The sequence below is a fragment of the Podarcis raffonei genome, chromosome 6 (assembly GCF_027172205.1).
Source record: "Podarcis raffonei isolate rPodRaf1 chromosome 6, rPodRaf1.pri, whole genome shotgun sequence".
In the NCBI taxonomy this organism is placed as follows: domain Eukaryota; kingdom Metazoa; phylum Chordata; class Lepidosauria; order Squamata; family Lacertidae; genus Podarcis; species Podarcis raffonei.
In genome coordinates this window covers 27,212,434-27,231,800 of record NC_070607.1, presented here as the reverse complement: position 1 = coordinate 27,231,800, position 19,367 = coordinate 27,212,434, and the positions used below count along the sequence as shown (strand labels likewise).

The 19,367-nt window shown below is 43.6% G+C and overlaps 1 protein-coding gene across 5 annotated transcripts in view; it reads left to right on the top strand.

Annotated features, from left to right (window-relative positions):
• RPAP2 (RNA polymerase II associated protein 2) overlaps nt 1-19,367 on the top strand; it is a 52,509-nt gene that overhangs the window by 4,664 nt on the left and 28,478 nt on the right. For 3 of the 5 annotated variants that reach the window (XM_053391768.1, XM_053391765.1, XM_053391767.1), the window contains exons 5-11: nt 1,002-1,067; nt 1,547-1,635; nt 3,969-4,004; nt 6,277-7,210; nt 8,170-8,264; nt 8,476-8,556; nt 16,918-16,986. In XM_053391768.1, coding sequence (XP_053247743.1) covers nt 1,002-1,067; nt 1,547-1,635; nt 3,969-4,004; nt 6,277-7,210; nt 8,170-8,264; nt 8,476-8,556; nt 16,918-16,986 — 1,370 coding nt within the window. The remainder of the gene's footprint in view (nt 1-1,001; nt 1,068-1,546; nt 1,636-3,968; nt 4,005-6,276; nt 7,211-8,169; nt 8,265-8,475; nt 8,557-16,917; nt 16,987-19,367) is intronic. The other 2 variants (XM_053391769.1, XM_053391770.1) reach the window with 2 other exon arrangements.

Below are 19,367 nucleotides of genomic sequence, written 5' to 3'. Positions count from 1 at the left end.
GAAGGTTGGTTGAGAGTGGCTTGGCCAAAGTCACCTATTAAGCTAATTGGCTAAGTGAGGATTTGAACCCAGGGCTCCACAGCTTTAGATGATTATTTAATTTATATACCACTTAATGCCAAAGCAGTTTACAAGAACAAAACCCAATTAAACACATATTAAATACAAGCATCCATAATTAAAATGCCCAATTAAAATAAACAATGAAACAGTCTCATCAAAACAGCAACATATAAAGATCCATAATTAAAATATGCAATAAAGCAATCCCATTAAAACAGCACAGTAATTAAAACAGAAGACTTGAGTTAAGATTATCTGTTTGCGCATTGGCCACCTTTCCCTGTCAGTGATTTTGGGTGCCCCCTTTCCCTCCCCAATGTGGCCAAGATGAGGAGATCAAAAGCTTTTGCTTCTATTTTCGACTAACTGCAACTTAGCATTAGGTTTGAATTCAGACAAAACGTGGTTAGTCTTAACTATGATTTACCCAAACAAGCCAACTTCAAACCTTGGTTTATGAAGCTGGCTTGTTTCAATAAACCATAGTTAATATTAGCCACAGTTTAGGTTTTGGATGTAATGCTAAACTATGGTTGATCAAAAATGGAAGCAAAAGCTTTTGATCTTGCAGTTGTGCCGGAGGAGCACAAGGCTCATGTACATAACAATGCACCATAGTTCATTGTTGTGTCCAATTCAGGTATTTGGCTTTTCTTACAGAGGCTAGGGATTTGTATTTTTAAAAATTGATATAGCTTAGGTTGGGGGTGGGGCAGCATGTTGCTCTCCACATCACAAGACTTCAAATGCAAGCTGAAGTCCTCAGCATTTAAACAAAAATTGTCAGCAATTTTCAGAAGTGTGGTTTGAGAAGCTCAGTTCAACATAATATGGTTTGGTCAGTAGTGTTAATTATGGAATATTATTTTAGAGGAGAGGAATGCTAGAGGGAGCACTGACACATTTGCAAAACAGTGTTTGTGTTTGGTTTTTTTTAGGTGCCAAAACAAAAGTACAAAATATCAACCAAAACAAACAAAGTGTATGATATTACTGAAAGAAAGGTAAGTTTAAAAGCTGTTTGTTACATTATCACTACTTCGTTTATTGTTGTTTAGCAAGAAATTGGTTCAGTGTTGCCGAGGGCTCTAGAGGTGTAATGCTGGCTACATGCAAGGTTCTGGGTTGCTATTTCTTGCTACTGTTGGCTTCTTCAGCTCTTTAAGTTCCTTTGCCAAGTACCTCTTCATGCCCTACCAGTTTGGAGCCACCGAAAGAGCAACTTGCAGCGTAATGAAGTCAGTACAAGCTGATTTGCTGAGCTTTGTGACACATGACTAGATTGGAACTCGGAGGCAGAGCATAATTGCTCTTGCATTGCATCCGACTTCCTGTTCTTAGCAACTGGTCTTAAAATATTAATAATCTGTATTCAGTGTGTTAGCTGATTCTTCACACTCACCAAGCTATCAAAGTTTTTATCAAGTTTATATCTATTTTGTTAAGTATGAAAATGACATTTGCTGTTCTCTTTGGGGGGCAGTGTTTTTGCAGTAACTTCTGCTACAGAGCATCAAAATACTTCGAAGCTCAGATTTCAAAAAGTCCTGTGTGGCTGCGAGAAGAAGAAAGGTAATTGGATAATGTTGTTTGGCTAGGCCCAGGGTTTTGTTCTTGGGCATCATTTGGAAGGAAAACAACACCAAAAACATGCGTAGAAAATACACTGTTCTTTTCTTTTCAGTATGTTTAAAGATAATGCCCTTTGTCAAAAGATGTAGCCTCGGGATGGAGAAGATTTTTTTCCAGCTGGCTATTCAGCTGCAATAGCAGGCTCAAACCCTTATTAACCTCTTAAGCATGGTCAATCTAGCTGAACTACATGACTGCACTGTATTTAAAGAATTGAGGGAGGAACTTGGTTCAGGAATATCCAGCTAAGGCAGGGAGTAAACCTCTGACCCACTTGCGTAAGCTTCTCCATGTGGCCCCACAAGGCCAATTTGGCCAAGCCATGCCTATGGCCACCCACCCTACACCTGATTTCATATATGTAGCAGATTAACAGCCTGGGCAAATGGTTTTGCTAGTGACTTTGAAGCCAGTGTTTTGTTGGGTCTGGGACAGGTAATGGCTCAGTTGAAATGTGGTTTGCGGGCTGATCTGATCAGCGGTGCCTGCCAAGGCCTAATGATCAGCTGTTTGTTGGGTCTTGTGAAACCCTTTGGAATGTAGGAGGCTATGTGTCCCCACGGGATCTGCCTCCTGTTGTGAGCTTTAGGTCTGCTCCTTCCAGCTCTGCTTGATCAGGCCCCACCTCAAATCTATCTGTCTTTTTAAAGGCAGGATTACCTTGCCTAATCTTATTAGAGCAGCTGTCCTAATTTTAGCAACAATACCAAAGGGGACTGTGATTCAGGCTTTGGAAACAAGACACTTGTATAGACTCTTAGAGTAGACCTAGTCAACCTAGGAGGTAGGAAAGGAATCTGACTAGGCTAAAGAGAAAAATTGTGACTTGCAAATTACCAGGTTGCCACTGGGTGTCACCATCTCACAAGGCATGTCCCTATTCGGAGGCAAAATGCCACAGAAATACAGCAAAAAAACCACCACTTTATTCAAGGCCAGTTCCAGATAACACATGTGGAAATTGATTTAAAAAATCAGAACTAATAATCTGTTCCTAGGTAGCAGTCCTGAATAGATTATTTCTAAATTCCAGAAGTTGGAAGAACATTTTCTTTTTGTGCTTTCAGACCAAAAAAGTAAAAATTCACTTGAATTGCATGAAGTTATTCTGAGATAAGTGCAGTATCCAAAAGTATGTTGATGCGAGGCTTTCTTTTTTTATTATTTATTTAAATGACGCCAGCTTTAGAAACCTGCCCACCTCCCACCCAATAGTGATGCTAAACACATTGCAAACAAATCATTGCTAACACATATAGTCCTTGATCGAGGAATAGTTGCACTCCAAAAAGTTTTTCTAAAGACAAAATAACATGGAGATGAAGACAACTCCTGACATATCACAGAGTCATATCAGAAAGAGCTGCTGAGCACCAGTTTTAGGTATTTTTATGATATTTTAAGGATTTCCCCAAAAAATACTTTGTAAGAGCACATTTTCACCTGGAGCAGCATTGTTCTTCCATGGCCTTTGGAATCGCCTCCAGCATAATGCTGCCCCATCGCCATCAGGTCCAAATGGAGCAGTTGGAATGGATGCAAAGAACATTTCTGGCTAGGATTGTTTTCTCCCAATACATTCTAAGCTAGTAGCAGACAGCAGGATAGGGTGATGGTCAATACCGTATTGGTTCCATTGCCAGTGAGTTTGCACCTTGCTGACCGGCCCCTTGCCCCTCCCACTCTTCTTCCAGAAAATGGCAGCAGTGACCCATCTTCCTGGAGGTCAGATAAGTGCTGCTGCTCTGCCCCGTCATCTGTTACTGTTCTTAGCCCAACTATTTGAAGATTCAAGTTTTAATCTTAAACATGCATAACTAGGGAGTAAGCACCAGTGAAAGCAGTGGGACCTACTTCTGAGTAAACATGCCTAGGACTGTGCTGTATGGTTTTCAAACTTATCCCGTTGCTTCCTATTCACGTGGTTTTAGGCACGTAAACTTGCAGGTCAGAATTGACCATTAGCAGAGGTTCTCCTCTCCCCAAATTATTGGATCTGCTTAGGTGGGTTAATGTTGTTTACCAGCCTGGATAGCTCAGTTGGTTAGAGCACTGTGCTGATAATGCCAAGGTTGCAGGTTTGATCCAGCTGCCTATTCCTTCATTGCAGTGGGTTGGACTTAGATGATCCTCAGGGTCTCTTCCAACTCTACAGGTCTATGATAAACCTTTTAAATTATTGCCAGACTACTCTAGCTGTAAACCCCAGTTCTCGAATCATTGCTCAAAATCAATTTAATTTCTAAAATGCACTTTGTTTTTTGTTTTTCAAGGCCACCAGAAATTGAATTGCTGAAGGATGGGGAAAGGTACGGTAGAAGTGGTGGTTTCATTTATGTATCCACAATCTGGTTGAAAGAAGTCTTTGATTTCCTGTTCTCTTCTGTCACACGGCCACGGCTCTTGCCGGCCTCCAGAAAGAGCTGTTTGCCTTGATTGTTTCCCCCTTTTGTGATGGCGAAGGGTCTGTTTGATCTGTATGATTTACAGCTGCCCCTAGTGCTGCGGCACAATCGGACCTGTTGAAACATGACACAAGCACAGTGTTTGCTCTTGGGCCCGAAGCATCGGTGTTTTGTATCTGACTTTCTTTGTAACTGAAATGAGACCAATTATATGTGCCGAAAGCTTGTTTACATCTTCAGGTAAAATGTCAAATGGGCAGATCCACTGGTTTTGTATTCATTTAAAAGGAGAGAGAAAGCTTTGGCCGGATCTGCAATCTGTGGTGGGTTTTGTGTGTGCGTGTTTCAGTGGCTTTATTTTGCTTGGTTTCTAGTGGTCCGTACTTTGTCTGCATCTAGAGCAGAATGCAATTTCACAGCAGTTGCTTTTCTAGTATATCACCGGGGGCAGGGAAGATCTGTGTCGTGCTTGTTGTCATAGAAATAGTTAGGATCTATGTATTAGTTTTTTTTAAAAAATCCCTTTCTTTACAAATCCAGAAATTTATGAAACTAGTGTTTCTCAAAGGTCCAGTTGCTTAGGTACACTTTATACCCATGCGCAAAATTACTTTATTGGCCCGAATATAAGATGCACCCACAAATAAGCTGCACCTTTAAAATTCAAGGCTTATTTACGGGTGCGACCCGCCTCCCGGCTGTACCTCCCTAAACAGAGGACCGGGGGGGGGGGGCAGCTGGCCGATGCTTGGTGCCCTGCTCCCCAAGCCAACACTGGCACTCAGTTTCGAGCGCACTGGGTGATCGCCTCCCAGCACTCCTGGCTACCACCTCCCAAGCTGGCACTGGCAGCCCCCTGTTCAGGGCAGTAGTGCCAGGAGGCGGGCACGCAGCATTCGATTCTGAATATAAGCCGCACTTTAACTTTTCACAGTCGGAAGGGGGGGGGAGTGTGGCTTATATTCAGGCCAATACAGTACTTGAGAGGGAGCGCCTGCCTCCACATTAGCCTGCCCATTGGCAGAAAGCATCAATCATCTGGGGTTCTCCTCTGGGTTACGCTGCCATCAAAAGCGAGGCAGGTGGCAACTAGGGAGAGAGAGGTCCCATTTGCACAATGCATTTAAAGCAGTAACATACCACTTTAAACAGCGATGGCTTCCTCCAAAGGATCCTGGGAACTGTAGTTCGTTAAGTCTGGAGAGTTGTTAGGAAACACTTTGCAAAGCTACGATTCCCACAGTGGTTTAATTATCCGTCTTTCTTTCTAGGGAACTCTGGGACTTGCAGCTCTATGAGAGGGTCTCCTAACAACTCTCAGTTCCCTTAATAAACTACAGTTCCCAGGATTCTCTGGGGGAAGCCACGACTATTAAAAATGGCGTAATCGTGCTTCTCAGGGTCGTGAGTTTGAGCCCCACATTGGGTAGAAGATTCCTGCATTGCAGGGGGTCCCTATCAGCTCTACAATTTTATGATTCTGTGAAAAGTGTAGTATAGATAATGGCACACATAGAGAGAGAGAGAGAGAGAGAGAGCCTTCTAAGTGGTGGTACTCAGTGTAACTCCCTCCCTAGGAAAGCACACTTGTCACGAATGTGACCTTCCCTCTCTTCAGATCTCTAGTTAATAAGCATGCTTGTTGGTTTGTTTGTTGTTAATTTATGGCAGGCATAGGCAAACTCGGCCCTCCAGATGTTTTGGGACTACAACTCCCATGATCCCTAGCTAACAGCACCAGTGGGCAGGGATGATGGGAACTGTAGTCCCAACACATCTGGAGGGCCGAGTTTGCCTATGCCTGATTTATGGCTTGCCCTTTACATACATGTCTCAAGACATACCACAAAAACAGCTAAAATAGTGACAAGAAGAAATTTTAAAACATGAAGATGGGTTTAGAATCAATGCAAAACGAACACCTAACGCAGAAACCTTTTCACTCAGCTGGGAAAGCCTGTTGAAACAAACAAACAAAAAATGAATCAGTTATTTGCAGAAAATGGGTGCCTTCCATATCTCTACAGGATGCTGTTCCGTAGAACAGGGGCAGCCACGCTGAAAGTTGCTGTGATGCTTTTATAGCTGCCAGATTCTCCTCTCACTTATTTTATCCTTTTTTGTTTTGTCAATGTGTTTTTATATTTGTTTGCTTCCCCACCCCCACCCCCAACAGTGGCCACTCTGGGAAGGAAGTAAAATTAGTCAACGAAGCAATCAACACTTTAGACGTTGAAAACCCTCTCCCAGCAGTGACCCAGGGCGACTCCAGCATAGACAGTGAGAGCAGCAGTGAGGCCGAACAAGAATTTGTCTCCTCTGTTCTGCAAGAAAAGAGTGTACATCCATTGCCCAGGAAGGGTATTCTCAAAGAGAAGTGCATGCGGAGAGCACAACCCAAACCTACCAATGCAGACGCCTCCATTGATGATGCCGCAGAGCAGTTAAGTCGGTGCAAATTAGACACTCAAGGAAAAGAACATGTTCTGGATAGCTCTCGGATTAAAGGAGCTCCTGTTTCTCTATCCAGTCCTACTCCTGAAACTGTCCAGCTCTCTGAAGGCTTTGGAGATAGCTCCAGCGGCTCGCAAGTAGTTTTCCTGGGTGTGAGCCCAAAAGGGGCAGAACTGTTTAAAAGGTTGCTTGCCAAATCGAAACAGATTGCGAAGCCCACCTCGGAAGACCCAGCCAACCTGCTCACTGCCAAATATAGCTTGCTAGAAGGGCTGAGGCAGACCTTTACTGAATGGAAGACTGAGGAAACGGCAAAGCTCCTCCAAGGCAGCGACGCCGCAGCCACCTATGCCCCACAGCCCTCTCTGGCAGCTGGCCATGAGGAAGAGGAGGAGCTTGATGAGGATGACTTGGAGAGTGACAACGAACCTAACAAAGCCGCTTCTGAGAGAGGCGCCCAGAACCCTTTGAGCCAGCCGTTGCCTTTCAAGGCCTCGAGCCCAGCAGCGAAACCTATACCCAGCTACGAGAAACTGAAAGAAGAGACCTCGCAGTTAGAGTTAAAGGTGCAGGAATTTTACAGAGGAAACTTCGCCTTAGGCGAAGAAGATCTGGCAACCCTGTCGAGAGGGGAGCAGCATCACAGCAATGACAATGTAAGTATCTATCTGGAGAAATAGGCTGGTTACAGACATGCACACACACCCTCCTAAAAAAGCAGTCTTTTTGTAAACCTTGGTTTATGAAAGAACTCTGTGCATCAAAGCCAAATAATAAGAATACCGTATTTACTCAAATGTAATGCACACCTTTATTTGGCCAAAATGTGCCGTGAAAATTAGGACACACTTTAGATTTGATGGCGTGTTTACATTCGCCAGCAGATATTTTTTTGGGTTTTGAGGTTTTGAAAATTGAGGTGCGCGTTAGCTTCATTGTCAAATATGACAATAACAATGCAGATGTAACAATGAAGTTAAAAGATTAGGAGCAGCGCCTTGGGTGCACGCCTGCCCCCCGTCTGTTCACACGCTGTCCTTCATTCTCACGTGCAAATTCCACCCCACCCCCTGCTTCACTTTTTGGAAGTGAAAATGGTCTACATTACATGTTTAGGGAAGCTTTTAATGTTTAACAGACCACTGTATTTTAATAGTTTGTTGGAAGCCGCCCAGAGTGGCTGGGGAAACCCAGCCAGATGGGCGGGGTATAGAGAATAAATTATTATTATTATTACAAGTTTTTGCCAACTGTAGCTAGTGTCCAATGAAGTCTGGTGCTAGCGAGACCAGTGGTCAGGGATGATGGGAATTGTAGTCCGAAAACAGCCAGAGACTCAAGTTTGGGAAACCCTGCTCTGAATCAGCATAAGGCAGCTTCCTATGTTAAACGTTAGTCTTTCTAGCTTTGCATTGTCTGCATTGGCTGGTAGAGGCTCTCTGGGGTTTCAGGCACAGATTTTCCCCAGCCCTACCTGGGGAAGTTGGGGGTTGAATCTGGGACCTTTGGCATGCAAAGCAGATGATCTACCACTGAGCTATGGCCCTCCTGTGCAGTTTTTAAAATATATTTTATGTCACCACCCCCCAAAAAATACTTTTGTTGTGCCCTGTAGGGTGATCATCAGCGGTCCCCTGCCCTCCCGCTTGTAGATTCTAAAGCTCAACAGCAGATTCGGACACGGATTGTCCTCGAAAAGCTGCGAAAAGTGTAAGTACCTCTTTCACACCTGCTGTTCAGACACCCAGAAGGGAGCCATTTGTTGAACTGGGAGAATCGCTTAAGGGGTGAGACTAAATTGCGAGTGTCGGCTAAAGTCCAGCAAAGCTAGAGAGAGGTTTTTTTTAATTAACCATTCATGACCAGTGTTCTCAAGGGAGTACATTCGCTAATAAATGGCCTGATTTTGCTTTCTTTCCAGTTTGCCTGCTGTTTTGGGCCCTCTTCGGATTCCTCTTGGGGACGTTTACAGTGAACTTAAAGATCTCGTTAAGACGTTCAGGTAAGCAGAAAAGACTCTCTTTCCCCCCCAAATTTTTTTATTCATTTTCCAAATTTATAGACAAACAAACAAACATAAATCCTAACTATAATTATTCCACTATTATTAACATTGTTAGGTGACTTCCTCGAATCCCCCTGGCTGAGTTTCAATGTATATCATTGTAACAGTTTTCCAAAACTAATTTCTCATAAAATTTACTTAGTCAATTAACATCTTTCTTTCTTATCTTATTAACTTTAAACATATTATTCTATAACATCAAATATTTAAATCCTAAGCCAATCTGGTATTTGCAGGTATTTCTATTTAAGTTATCTTAACATATTTAGCTAAATAGTCTTTAAATTTCATCCATTCCTCCTGGTACTCCTCCTCCTTCTGGTCGCGGACTCTTCTGGTCAGGTCGGCTAGCTCCCAAAAATCCATCATCTTCATCTGCCATTCCTCCACTGTTGGCACTTCTTGTGTTTTCCAGGTTTTTGGCTAACAAAATCCTAGCAGCAGAAAAGACTCTCAGAGCTGACTGCTGAGATAGCTCGGTCGGTAGAACATGAGACTCTTAATCTCAGGGTTGTGGGATTGAGGCACACATTGAGCAAAAGATTCCTTCATTGCATGGGGTTGGGCTAGATGACCTTTGTGATCCCAACTTTATGATTCTTACGCGGCACCAGTAAGTTGCAAGCTACTATCCCTTATTGTGAGAACATGGGTAGAGTCCTAAAGTTGGAATGATACTTGTGGGTCATTGTGTCCGGCCAAGTTTCCTAAAGCAGGGTGGCTGAAGGCTAAATCCGGCTCCTATGTATTCAAAAGCATGCTTATTTTACCTAGCGTGCACATCCGAAATAATAGAGAATTTGTAGTGTAAAATCTGGCATCTTGCCCATAATCTGATATCTTTACTCAGAATTTTCTTATTTTTGTTTTGCATGTTAAAACCAAGCTTCCAGTCCTGGGTTTCAAAGGTTTAGCAAATTGTGTTGGCTTTGTTGTTGTTGCTGCAAGGGTTCAGGAAGTGGGAGTTCTATATTGGTCTTCATATTCACAATCTGTCCTTACCAAGCAATGAAAAACCCCACCTTCTGCAAACTAAAGTAAGCAAATATGTACATCCATCAGAATATCACTGTGATCCTAAAAGTAATCTTGTCTGAATTCATTAGATTAAAGCTGCACATGAAGGCAGTTGCAGTTTGTATATTCTGATTGCAGAGTTTCTGGTGTTTACGTTTCGGAGATTTCTTTTAAGCACAAAAATAAAGACTTCACTATGAAATATGCTGAGTTTGGAAGGGACTCTGTGTGTGTGTGTGTGTGTGTGTGTGTGTGTGAGAGAGAGAGAGAGAGAGAGAGAGAGAGAGAAAGAGTCAGGGGAAAGGAAGAACACAACCTCATCATTTTTCATTCTTGAAAAATGATGCAACTGTTCCTTTTTAATTAAGTAGTAAGCCACATATAGGGACGCGGGTGGCGCTGTGGGTTAAACCACAGAGCCTAGGACTTGCGGATCAGAAGGTCGGCGGTTCGAATCCCCGTGACAGGGTGAGCTCCCGTTGTTTGGTCCCTGCTCCTGCCAACCTAGCAGTTCAAAAGCATGTCAAAGTGCAAGTAGATAAATAGGTACCGCTCCGGCGGGAAGGTAAACGGCGTTTCCGTGCGCTGCTCTGGTTCGCCAGAAGCGGCTTAGTTATGCTGGCCACATGACCTGGAAGCTGTACTCCGGCTCCCTCGGCCAATAAAGCGAGATGAGCGCCGCAACCCCAGAGTCGGCCACAACTGGGCCTAATGGTCAGGGGTCCCTTTACCTTAAGCCACCTATAACATGTTATGGTAGGTGAGTGAGAAATAAATGATAGCAATGAAATTGTTCAATTGCTTGTTTAGAGCTCACTGGTTATGAATGTAATCTGTAGCCTGGTACCATGTTGTCAGAATGCAGAGAGCATGTGTTCAGGTACATCTGGAATCTTCCCCAACTGTTCTGCATTTCTCTTTCCATCTTCTTCTGACATTTTCACTTTTACGGTCTCCTCTTCAACCTATGACCCCTCTGCCTGCCCCACCTCTCTTGATACCATTGGCTTAGCTGCCCTGATGTCATGGATCTGCTTAGGCCCTGCACAGCTGTGTGGCAGGGAGGGAGCGCTTGGGAGGCCTTAGAAGTGGAATCCCTGGGGCCACACGATTGTTAGCTCTGCGTGTCGTGAATTTTTGGGAGAGGCAAACCAAAATGGACATAATATGGAACATTCTAAGTCTTAAAATATTTTTAAAAGCTTAGAAGATCATTAGCTGAGTGTATTTCTGCTCAGTGTATTTTTGGTGACCTGTACACTTGGTTATTTATTAGCTATGGGTTGTGATGGATTATGGTGTTTGCGCTGACGAGGAAATTAAGGTCACCTTTCCTTCGAAGGGAGGCAGAGAGAGGAAGGATCAACTTTAAGAGACATATTATTCCACCTTCAGTGACCTCATGCAATCTTAATGCTATCTTGCTTTCCTAACTGCCTTCTTTCATTCTGGAAGCAAACCATTGTGCATTATATCGGCACTGGTGGGTTTTTGTTTTTTTGTTTTTGCTAACCATGGCTACCTCCTTTGCAACCATGATTGGAAATGGATTTGCAAACCACGGTCATAATGCAATGCTGCATTCATTTAGCTCCAGAAATTAAAGACGATAGGTAAAATTGTGTGTCAGGAGGAAGCCCAAGTCTGTGGCCTGTCAGATATTGTTGAACTACAACCCCCATCACCCCTGACCATTGGTCATGTTGGCTGGAGCTGAAGAGGGTTTGAGTCCAATAACAACTAGAGGGCCTCCGGTTCACCATTCATGATGCCCAGCAATAATCCTTTGTAAAGACTAATTGTGACTCAGATTAAAACCATCGGCACTTGTCAGATGAAATTACATTAATTACAGCTTGGTATGTGGCTAAAAGGCAGTGTGGTAATAGCAAAGCAAGAATTAAAAGAATAATGGTGGTAAGACAGGTATTTCTTTTGTGTGTCTGAGTCTGAGAGAAGCCCTGCTCTAAAAACGCATGGTTCATTATGAAGGGGAATTTAGCTACAAAAACAAACAACTGCCGCCCCCAACGACGGTTAAAAGAGCGTGTGGTGAACTGAGCAACAGCCATTTTCAGCTCCATTGGTTTTTAAAGGAGCGCGTGCCGTTCATCCTTGGCTGTGCACCATTTTATTCAATCTCCACTGCTGGGAAGTACACTAAAGAGTTCTCTGGAGACGTTTTAGGAACAGTTATAGTTCTTCCTAAGCAAAGTCCCTCAGTGCCTGTATGCTTTTGTTACGAAAGCTGAGATGTCAAATAATCTCCAGAGCCGTCTGGGTCATTTTGTTGACGAGCGAAGAAGGGAGCAGCGGGGGGGGGGGGCGTGCGGAATAAAGAAGCCAAATGAAGACGTTTGCAAGTGAGATACTAATAAAAACGGTCCTCAATATTTCTAGACTTGTTTTTTGGACTCGGAATTTTCTGTGTGGAAGAAGAGGAGTAGAGCTTTAGGTCATGGCTGGGGAACCTGTAGCCCTTTACATCAAAGCTTTCCAAACTGTCGCGACACGTTAAGTGTGTTGGCTGCAGTGTGTAGGTGTGTTGCACGAATGCTCCCCACGCTCTTCCCAGGGCTGGAAAGGGTTAGTTTAACCTCCAGTTTGCTAGTAAAACTGAATTACTGTGTCACGAAAAGATGCAAAACTGAATTACTGTGTCACAAAACGATGCAAAACTGAATTACTGTGTTGCGGAATGATGCTGCAGGACTTTAAAGTTCCATCATCCCTGACCATTGCTGGCCGAGGCAGAGGAGAATTGTAGTCCAGAAAAGCTGCAGGCCAGTAGGTTCCCTGGCTCTGCTTTAGACCTTTTCAACTGGCAGCTGGTTTTGCTAGTGCTTTACTTGGTCTAAGGCAGAAATCAAACCATGTTCGCCTGTGAATGAATGGTCTTCGGCTTATTACATGCACTTTTACCTTACATGGTTTGGATGTTAACTAGACAACCTTTAGAAGACATCTGAAGGCAGCCCTATATAGGAAAGTTTTTAATGTTTAATGTTTTCTTATGTATATATGCTGGAAGCAAAGTGGCTGGGGCAACCCAGTCAGATGGGCGGAGTACAAATAATAAAATTATTATTATTATAAGTGAAACCACCATTGCTTCCAGCCTTGGTTAAACTTGCCGCCTCCAACCAAATGTTTGTGGTGTGTTTCGTTTCCGGAGGGTTTGCATTTGAAAGGCACATGCATTTTGCCTGACATTTAGCAAAGTGATATGGGCTAATAACTTTTAAAAGAAGAGAAATTCTATTTTCCACCCCATTGACTTGTGCCGCGCCAAGGCAAATAGTGTTAGCTGGTAGAACTAGTGAACCATTTCTACATGGGACATGCTCTTGACTGTTTCCTGAAAGCTTTCTTTCTCTTCTGAGGCCTTGGCGTCAATGCACAGCTTGTCTCTGAAAGCGACTGCCCTTTCCCTGCTCCTCATTATTTAAGGCTTCACACCTGTAGGTTGCATGCTTCCTTCTTGAAGCGGCTCCTTCGCCACCGCTGTGCAGGTGAGAAACTTGCTCTGGGACAGGAGTTGGAGCTGACGGCTTCTGGCTTGAGGAACCCTGGCCTCTCCTCCCGTCTAGCCATGCAGCCGTCTCTGCCTTGCCTTGTTCTGCAGAGCGGATTGTTGGTGTCTCCGCTGTAAGGAGCATATTGATGGCAACAACTAGTGTTGAGACCTTGCCAATCAATACTGACATTGAATGAGAGTTAATTGACACAAATAACTGCATCTCTCCGTTTGTGTACGAGAATGATGCCTTCTTGAGCTGTGATCAATAGTGCCTCCTTGTAGGGCACCGAAACAAAGCCGCGTTCTCTGCTGTTTGACAGAGTTCTCCCCAGTGATTTTTGGACCTGTCTCTTCCATTGTATCTCATCGGGGCCGATTAGCTGGAAGGTTACATATGAATTGCCTGTCAGAATGATTCTGTCAGGCCTTTCTTTGTAAGTGTTTAGCACTGTCATCAGCATAGAGTCCAGACCTTCAGCCTTTTGTTCCGTCTCTTATTTGTAAGTACACCTCGCTATGCATAGAGTGGGGCTTTTTCCATACTGCCACAAGCCCTTAATTTTTTTTAAAAAACTCTTCTGAAGATGTTTTCCTGGAAGCAAATCCTACAGAGCAGTGTTAGAAACTCAGATATATAAGCTAGCTGCCAAATGGCTCCTTAAACCAAGGTTACAGTTGCGAAAATGGAATGTCTGGTTGCCATTTTGGGGCAAAGGGTGGACTGACTGTGATTGATTCTCAGTTAAACATCTGGCAATTGATCTAGGACTAGGTTAAGAGCTTTGAGAATTTAGAAAAAGAAAAGTTGCTTGATCCAGGGACATTCCACATATATATTGGCCTATTCCAACCTCTCTTTCTTAATGGTGACTGCTCCTGCTCAGGCTGCACAGAAAGAGCAATTTGGTTCCAGAAATTCATTCTGATTGTGCAGGTAAAATAGAATTGATAGAATTCGACAAGGTGGAGTATTAGTATGTGAAAACAGTCCAGATCCTATGATCCTTAGGCATGCACTTCCAGATGGTGGAGATGTCAGGTGTCATCCTGGTACCCAGGCATCTTCATTTGGTCACAAGTAGTCAAAAGCCAGGTGCAAAATGCGCCTGGCGCCTGGCTAATTTCAAACACTGCTATGGAGTTCATTGCTGCTTCCTAGTCACTTGCGCATCGGCTTTAATTAACATTAAATGATCTGTTTCGTATCTGATTAGGACCAGGAAGCAGGAATCTCCTTAGCGGGGGTGGGGGTGGGTGGGGTGGGGTTGAACTTCAGGGACTAATGATAATTCTGTATGTTTTCCTAAAGATAATATGTGCCATCATTTTGTCTGCCTTTTCCAAGATGATATTGGAAGTTTATTTTCACAGTACTTTTCCAAACTGAGTAGAAAAGAACCATGTGGGTGGCAGGGTAAGGGATGGAAAGAAAGGAAGAAGTAGTAAATTCCTGCATTGCAGGGGGTTGGACTAGATGACCCTTGTGGTCCCTTCCAACTCGTATGATTCTACAATTTTATGATTCTATGTTTTCAAAACATTGTCACTGAGTGCTACCATGAGCTTCTTTGAGAGAAGGGACAGTATTGTTGGCATCCACCTGTCTCTAGAGACAATGGAGTGTGCCTCTGGGGGTGCCGTCAAACTGTGGCGTTCGTTACTTCCCTGGAGTGCAAGCCTGGGCCGTGTCAATGGAGATCCTGGACTGCCCAGATGACAGTCTTTGATGTGGTCCAAAGGAAAGCTGAGCAAGACGTTTGGCACCAGCTTGGCTGCAGGAGTCATCGGAAGGAGATATACAAGGTGTCATCCAACTATCTTAGGGACTCCACTCTGGATTTGTGTAGAATTTACTGCTTAGCCTTTTCTTTTTAATAATTTATTTATTTTATTAACATATAAAACACATACATATACATTTACACAATACAGGTACACAACACACTACCTAATTTTCATAACATAAAACATACCTACATTACTCTATATAATACCTACCTATACTATACATATCAACATACCTACACACCTACCCCATACGGACATTCACCAAGTGACTTGACTTCCAGCCGTTCTTGTTACGCTACTATATTTTTCCAACTAGCTTAAACGCATTTCAGTATTTCTTTAATCTCTTCTTTTATCTTAACTCTACTCTCCTTTCAAAAAGTGAAAGGAGTGGGCTATCTTTCAGGAATACATCAACATTTATGTGGAAAAAGTAGAATTTCTGACAGATACTGAGTGAATCCAGAAAATGATTTACTGCTTAGCCTTTTCTTCTCCCAAAGATATCCCATAAGGTAGCGAAGGTTGAGTTCAATAAATCAGTAAAACCAGACACAGGTATGACTCTAAAGAGAGGAATTCTGGTGCTTTGTAAATGTTTATTGTGCTGTAATATTGGTCCTGCAGTAGGCAGTAGATCGGGGTGGGTAACCTCAGGGCTAGGGGGCAGATGTGGTCCTCCAAAGCTTCTCTGTCCAACCCTTGAGATTTTCCCCATGCTGCAAACTCTTCCCAAGCTACATCCTTCCCCAGTCGTCCTTTGCACCCTCTGTTAATTGCCTGGATGGAGCGTGTCCTTGAATTTCTCTGGTAATGCCATTTGCTTACTCAAAGGGAGGGTAGAGATGGGTGCGTCAAAACTAGTCTACTGTACTAATGCAATATTTACATTTGTGGCTCCTCCCAGTTTTGGCTCTCCCCCCTGCACTACCTCATATGGCCCCTGGAAGGTTGCTTTGGGGCTGAAAAAGCTTTTCTGCTCCTGCCCCCTAGCTAGACCCCAGCTGTGGAAGTATGAATTGTGATGCCCTGTGCAAGATGTTAATTTTATGTATGATTTGCTTTTCTTGCCTGAACATGCATGGGGAGACCTCAGTTCATATCTCTGTGGGCCGTGTAGCTTGCTGGGTGACCTTAGTCCTCTAACTGTCTCTCTGATTTGTCTTCTTTGGTGTTTCCCAACCTTGGGTCTCCAGCTGTTTTTGGACTACAACTCCCACCATCCCTAGCTAGCAAGGCCAGTGGTCACGGATGATGGTAACTGTAGTCCAAAAACAGCTGGAGACCCAAGGTTGGGAAACATAATTTGCATTTTTGCATAGTAAAGGTAAAGCGACCCCTGACCATTAGGTCCAGTCATGACCGACTCTGGGGTTGCGGCGCTCATCTCGCTTTATTGGCCAAGCTTCCAGGTCATGTGGCCAGCATGACTAAGCCGCTTCTGGCAAACCAGAGCAGTGCACGGAAACGCCGTTCACCTTCCCAATGGAGCGGTACCTATTTATCTACTTGCCCTTTGACATGCTTTTGAACTGCTAGGTTGGCAGGAGCAGGGACCGAGCAACGGGAGCTCACCCCGTCGTGGGGATTCGAACCGCTGACCTTCTGATCGGCAAGTCCTAGGCTCTGTGGTTTAACCCACAGCACCACCTGCGTCCCTTTTTGCATAGTATACCCCCAATTAATAAGAAGGCGCCTGTCATTTTTAAAGGCTGCCATCGAATGTGAAAAGTGGAAGCAGTTTTACATTTCTTATATTGCCATTGAAAGGATACCTCTTTTGTCAAATAACCCTGGTTTGGATGAATTATGTATAGAATCTTTTACCTATAGATAATTTTGTGGGCTAGTGTGAGCAAGCCCATTTTTTAAAAAAATTAGACATAAAAAGTTGACTTATTATTGCTTTTACATCACTCTTAACAATTTCTGAAATAATACAACTGTTAATGCTCGTGGTGTTTTTTTTCCAGGTTAACAAATACAAATATTATTCACAAAACTCCCGTATGGACCCTGATTGCCATTGTGCTTTTGTCCGTGTAAGTACTACAACTGAATTCATTTCTTCTCAATCTTTTGTTAAGTTTATTAGCAGCAACAGAATTGTGCTAATGGTTCTTCAGTGTTGCTGAGTGGTCAGCTGGTTAAGTAAGAGAGGCATTGTCTTTAATCTGGCCAGTTTTGTTGGCTATCTCTTGCCAGCATCTTGCAGTGGGGACAAGAAAGTAGAAAAATAGGGCATGAGGGTGACCTTGGAGAGTCAAATAGGGCATTGCCTTTCCTTCCCATAAAGTCTGCAGAAAGTTAATTTCTTAGGCTTGGAAATGGAGAGAATGGTTTTTGGTTCTTTCAACCATTAGCAAGCTGCCTTGCCGTCTACCCATATCTGTCTATCTTTATTTATTTGGTGCATTTTTCTTCTGTCTTTCTTCCATGATGGCACTCTCAGGGCGCTTTGTGATGGGTTCCCAGTTAGCTGGGTCTCCCATCCAGGTGCTGACTCTAAATCAGGCATGCTTTAAATCCGGAAAGGTGGTTGCATCGTGTGCCCTGCGACCATAAGTGTCTAAAGGGAGCCATGAAGGAGCACACATTCTGTGTCTCAAACATTTAATATACACCCGCTCCAAAAAAATTGTGTGTGGGGAAGAAGGGCTAAGATGATTCTGTAACTTGCACTGCACATTATCATATTGTGCTGAAATCAGGAGTGGGGCCCCTGTGGCCCTGCAGTATGTATATTTCTTTTTAGTGGTGGTTGAAATGACCATGATGGTTGTAACAACAAATTCATTCATTCATTTGGAGCATCACAGATTCTCCAACCCGGGTTTAAATATTTCTGATGCATGTTAAGGTCCTCTCTTTTTCTCCAAGTAATTGCATAGACCTGGGATGCAATCTAACAAAGTGTAGCATTAGCACGCAGAACATTTGTGCCCCTCTTCAGCTGCCCGCACATGCAACTGGGTCCCAGAAAACTGGGCACGGTGTCCTAGCGGCTACGAGATGACTGCCCGCACTATTCTGTTTTGAGGTTATTGCATTTACAGTCATGCCTTGGGTTGAATGTGCTTCAGGTTGAGCGCTTTCGGGTTGCGCTCCACGGCAACCCGGAAGTAACAGAGCGCGTTACTTCCGGGTTTCACCGCTTGCACATGCTCAGATGCTCAAAATGACGTCATGCACTGAAGCGGCAAAACGCGACCAGCAGACACGCCGTTGCGTCTTACGTTCTGTTCAGGATGCGAACGGGGCTCCAGAACGGATCCCATTCGCATCCCGAGGTACCACTGTACTGCAATCACTTGCAAAGCCTCCTACGGAGAGCAGTAGGACAGGAAACATAATATCAGCACACGGATCCTGCCGTTAAAATTAAATGGCAGAGGGGAAATGTTTCACAGCATCTGAAGGCACTTTGTAAACTGTGTTTTAAAAACTGGCACTAGTTGTTCTGTCTTAAAAAAAAAACATATAAAAGAAATCACTGGTGGCTTTTTTAAAAAAAATGTCGTGGTCTACCTTTTAGTTAAGAGTTGAAACCATCGAGCAATGTTTGTACGGCTTTCAGCTTGAATTACAAGATTGCGAAAATCTTACTTCGAAGGCTGTTTATTACCGCCCTGCTGCTTCTCCTCCTTTTGGGCTTGCTGGGTCACTGGAGTCTATAGGGCAGCCAATGTGCTTGCCAGCCATTCACAGATCCAGATGTGTTGTAGGCCAGCCCCATAGCATCCCCAGAACTGCACTTACTTTGATCTTGCTTCAGTCTGACACATTGTTCTGCTTTTGTTGTCCCAGGGAAGGCTATACCAGTAGGCATTAGAGCAGGCTTCAATGAGCCTTACATCAGTGTCACCCCGGCCAGATACTGCTCAAATGATTCATTAAATCAGAACACAGAAAGTAACTTTACTTGAATGCCTTGGTATAAATTTTTTATCAACCGTAAGAACAAATCTTTTGTCATTTTTTTCCCCTCTACACTTTTCTGGTTGAATTCCTAATGTGTGAAACAGATCTTATGAATTTTTCAAGTGGTGTCTTTACATTTAATAAAAGGGTGCCTGTTTTGTTCACAAGTAAATATGTGTGTCTCTGCGATGAGCCGTAAATGTTTTCAGACCTAAATGATTTAAGTTTGTCAACCGCCCTCCCCCCCCCCAAAACCCTCTAATACCAAACTTCCTAGGAATAGGACCATCTATCTGTGTCACCAAACAGGTGTATTCTACTTCTATCTTCTATAAGAGGCAGATGTTCTAATAATAGTGTGGTCTGTTGGACTTCCAGCTTGGGGGACCTGGATTTAAATACCTGCTTAGTCACAATGTTCATTACGTTACCTGGAGCCAGTCACTGACTCTTAGTCTACCCTACCTTACACAGTGTTAGGGGGTATAAAACAAAATAATCC